The 5,000-nt window shown below is 39.0% G+C and overlaps 1 protein-coding gene across 6 annotated transcripts in view; it reads right to left on the bottom strand.

The window, feature by feature from the left end:
- Window positions 1-5,000, bottom strand: part of LOC143035827 (uncharacterized) — a 78,540-nt gene that overhangs the window by 1,608 nt on the left and 71,932 nt on the right. For all 6 annotated transcript variants that reach the window (XM_076202853.1, XM_076202858.1, XM_076202855.1 and 3 more), the window contains exon 8: window positions 4,978-5,000. This exon is cut by the window's right edge and continues 63 nt beyond it. In XM_076202853.1, coding sequence (XP_076058968.1) covers window positions 4,978-5,000 — 23 coding nt within the window. The remainder of the gene's footprint in view (window positions 1-4,977) is intronic.

Here is a 5,000-nt window from a genome sequence, read left to right as displayed (position 1 = left end):
TAATCTGTGTCAAGAACATGTCTGGGGTATTGTAGCTTAGTACCTATGTCGTAAATACATCTTATTTCATCATCGATGTACTCAGGGCCCTACGCATTTGCAGCCCAGAGTACATCGATGATGAAATAAGATGTATTTACGACATTGGTACTAAGCTACAATACCCCACACATGTTCTTGACACAGCTTACAATCGTGCTAAAAGGACATTTTATAACCTTAGGTCAACTCAAATTTTCAATATGAACAACTTGCTAATTCTACCGTACCAAGAGAACCTGCAAAATATTCCAAATATATTACGTAAATTTAACATTAATGTGGTTTTTAACAATAAGGATACTGTAAGATAGTTTCCCATGAATAATTCTGTTAATTGTGATAAGGGGTGTGCTTACAAAATACCTTGCAATTCATGTGATCAGTTGTTGGTCAAACTGGTAAAACACTCAAAACACGAATCAGTCAACACAAATTCTTTAGAGAGGGAAACCAATCTAGCGGTATTTTCAACCACATGAACCATTTTAACCACCCAGTTGACTGGGATAACGCTAAAGTCATCACATACAACAACAACATAACAGAAAGAAATTTAATTGAATGCAGTTTGATCAAATCTAGTAAGGGGATAAATGTTAATCTTCATCAAGGTTTGTACAAATTAGATAGTTTTATTTCTCATGAAATTTCAAAATTGTTTAAATTGTAATATAAATTATGAGCAGTTGTCCCATACTTGCTGGTTACCAGGACGGTCCAAACGTCCGTCACGTGTACTTCTTGGGTGTAGGACAGATGCTCACCGGATAGTTGCTCACCGGATAGTTGCTCACCGGACAGTTGCTCACCGGAGAAGTGACAAATAGGACATTTGCTCACCAAAGGATTATTTTTTACTTTTCTTGAACTTAATAACAAATAATATACAGGATTTTTTTAGTTATATTGTATTATATATACAGCAATAATACAGAAACAATATCCAAACTTTTAGTTTTTAATTCATTATAAAATTAAATACCAATTTCTTCCATCAATATATAGTAATGATCTTTTACTGGTCCAGTCTAATGGTGTGGCTAACTGTTCCTATGTATCTCTGTCATTTAATAAGTCGAAAATTTTACTTTCATAGTCTGAATTGACTCCTAACCTTAACACTTCTAGTTCATGAACTAGAAGTGTTAGGGTAAGTAGTCAATGAAACCCACTAAAAACAATGCATTAGATTATATTGTACATACATATACCAAGGCTTTTTCCCCCTTCCAAGGGAGGTAGCCAAAAAGGGAAAGGCATAGAAACACTCCCACCCATTTCATCCCTAGATACACTCCACACCCCTCCCACCCTCCCTCTCATCTCAGCACCTCCTGGATGACGGGCCATCCCTGCACCCTGCCCACCGCCCTGGGTCAGAAGCAGTGTCGCAAGACACAGTACATCCACAGCAAGGCCGCTTCATTTAATCGGCGACCCCCACTCTCCGTCCCCCTCTGCATATAAGGCGAGGACGGGGAGAAATCCCTTCGGGCTGCGTCAAAATTTACTCACACATACTACCCCGGCCCCCACCCCCCTGCCTATTCCTCCTCATGCAGTCACAACATCATCCATATACAACCACTCTCCACTCACCTCTGTCTTCCGTCCTCTCCCTTCCTTCCTCAACAGACATTCCCCTCTTCCCCAAAGCCCCCTTCACCCCATCCATCCACCTCATCCTAGGACGTCCCCTCATGTTCACTCCCTCCACATCTGCCTTCCATACCTCTTTTACTAGTCTTTCTTCACTCATTTTTTCCATGTGTCCAAACCATCCTAATATTCTTTCATCAACCCTATCTCCCAAATCCTTTTTCACCCCTGTTCTCCTCCTCACCTCTTCATTTCTCACTCTATCCAGCCTAGTAACCCCCACCATACTTCTCAGACACCTCATCTCAAACACATTCAAACTCCTTCTCTCTTCTTCTCTTATATTCCACGTTTCTGCCCCATACAGTGCTGTTGGCACAATCACTCCTTCATACAGTTTCCTCTTCGCATCCATTCCCAAATGTCTATTCCTCATTACACTCTTTAAACCACCAAGGCATTTACTCGCTTCTCTCAATCTACATTCTACCTCCACCTTCACTCCACCTTTTCCTGCTACACTTGCACCCAAGTATCTAAAACTATCCACTTCCTCCAGTCGCTCTCCCTTAATGTTCACTTCCAGTCTACTGCCACTTTCACCCCTTGTACATCTCATCACCTTACTTTTACCCACATTTATCTTTAGCTTTCTTCTATCACATACTCTCCCAAACTCTGCCACCAGCTTCCTCAATCCCTCCTCTGACCCTGCCACAAGCGCAGTGTCGTCCGCAAACAACAGCTGGCTCACCTCCCTTTTTTCTCCATTTTCTTTAACCATCTCCAATCCCTGACCCACTACCCTAGCATTCACCTCTCGCACCACCCCATCCATGTATAAGTTGAACAGCCAGGGCGACATAACGCATCCTTGACGAAGTCCCACCTTTACTTCAAACCACTCACTCTCTCCATTTCTAATCCTGACACATGCTCTACTACTCTCATAAAAACTCTTGACAGCTCCCAAAAGCTTTCCTCCTATCCCATAAATCTGCATAACCTCCCACAGTGCCTTTCTGTCTACCCTATCATAAGCCTTTTCCAGATCCATAAAAGCCCAAAAAAACATCCTTCCCCTTTCCTATAGCTTTCTCACATATCTGTCTTACCACAAAGATCTGATCTACACAACCTCTACCTGTCCTAAATCCACACTGTTCCTCACCAATTACTCCTTCTGTTCCTCTCCTAATCCTCTCAACAATTATGATAAAGATTTACTTTTATCTGTGCCAGGGGGTATGCTGCAGGAAGTCAGTGTCTTCCTGACTTTCTAAATGCAGTTGGCCACACCATTAGACTGGACTTGTAAACCACAAAGGACAATAAACCCACTTCAGTACTGCACCAGTTATAAAACTGTAATCACTATATGTTGATGGAAGAAATTGGTATTGAATTTTATAATTAATTAAAAACTAAAATATGAAAGTTTGTATATTGTTTGTGTATTATTGCTGTAATAAATTTCAATATAACAAAAAATCCTGTATTATTGCTGTAATAAACTTCAATATAACTAAAAAATCCTGTATATTATGTTATTAGGTTTGTATATTGTTTGTATATTATTGCTGTAATAAACTTCAATATAACTAAAATAATCCTTTGGTGAGCAAATGTCCTATTTATCACTTGGCCGGTGAGCAACTGTCCGGTGAGCAATTGTCCGGTGAGCAACTGTCCGGTGAGCAATTGTCCGGTGAGCAACTGTCTGTACCCGGTACTTCTTCCACTACCTCTCCGAATGCCCTCTTCACTATGTCATATATTCTGTACCTTGTTTCTTCATTTTATAATTCCTTCTTTGTATCTGCACTGAAGATGTAATTATACGAAAGCGCTCTGCTTCGTTAGTTTACTTTTCCTAGTGGTTACTTACGCACACACACACACACACACACACACACACACACACACACACACACACACATATATATATATATATATATATATATATATATATATATATATATATGCAAAGTAGACCACTTGGAAAAAGAAACTAACGAAGCAAAGTGCTTTCGTATATCAAATCCAGTGCAAAAAGTACATAGTTTGACAGAAATACATAGTTTGTATACACATGAAGAAGGAACATGGACAGTTTACATAAGAGTAGAGGGTATTTACCCTCTGGAATGCGGTAGGTCAGGTCGGATAGGTCAATGCGTCCCACTAATGAGGGAGAGGCGACATTAGGTCACAGCGGCAGGGTTACATTTTACCTTATTATTTTTTTTGTTTATTTCTTGGCAGATAAAATTGTCAAGTTTATATAAGCCTTTGTGTAAGTTTGTATTTTGATCACTGGTGGTATGGATCAAACTGCACTCTATTAAGTTTCTTACTATCATGTTATTGGTGTGATAAATGGTATGGACATTACCCCAATCAACAGGATGATTATTTAATTCAACATGTTTGAAGATTCCACTAGAGTTATTGTCATCCCTAAAATTTTTCTTATGTTGTTCAATTCTTATGAAATACATCCTTTTTTAACTTCAATTTCATGACCATATGTTTTATTGTACTATTATTCTTAAAAATTACCTTTACGTTAAATCTTTTGAATAATTCTCTGTCACTTGACAAATTATTTGTTAAGTGCCACAGAATTATTAAAAAGATTTAACGTAAAGGTAATTTTTAAGAATAATAGTACAGTAAAACATATGTTCATCAACAATAGTATTGAAGTTAAAAAAGGATGCATTTATAAAATTCCTTGCAAAACGTATAATCAATTTTACATGGGTCAAACTGCCAAACCCTTAAGCATAAGAACTGAACAACATAGTAAAAACAAGATCCTTTCTTTAACCTCCGGCGACCTTTAAGAACCAACTGTAGAATCTCCCCCACCTACCAACACACTTGCACACTGATCAACTGTACAATCTCCATTCCATCTACTCTCAATTGTAGAATTCCCCCCTTCACTGATCGACTGTAGAACCTCCACCCCAACTAACATAGGTTAGGTAAGTTTAGGTCAGGTTTGATTTGGTTTGGTTTGGTTAGATTAGGGCAGGTTTGGGTAGGTTAAGTTAGATTAGGTCAGGTTAGGTTTGAGGTTAGATTAGGTCAGGTTTGGTTTGGTCAGGTAAGGTTAGATTAGGTCAGGTTTGGTTAGATTAGTTCAGGTTAGGTTATATTAATTATGTATCACGAGTCATGATCAACCGTAGAATGTCCACTACAGCAACACTCAATTATACAATCTCCACCTCACCACGCGCGCGTAGGGAGGGGAAGGGGGGATTCTATAATTGATCCACCTTTAAGAACCTTTCAAGGAGGACCTTTGTCAAGATCTTTGGTTACCTTGGAAACGAAGAACCTGCAGA

This window comes from Oratosquilla oratoria, chromosome 19, assembly GCF_046742065.1.
Source record: "Oratosquilla oratoria isolate Oo_2021 chromosome 19, ASM4674206v1, whole genome shotgun sequence".
NCBI lineage: Eukaryota > Metazoa > Arthropoda > Malacostraca > Stomatopoda > Squillidae > Oratosquilla > Oratosquilla oratoria.
Note: the sequence above shows the minus strand (reverse complement) of the source record. Positions and strands in the feature narration are given on the sequence as shown.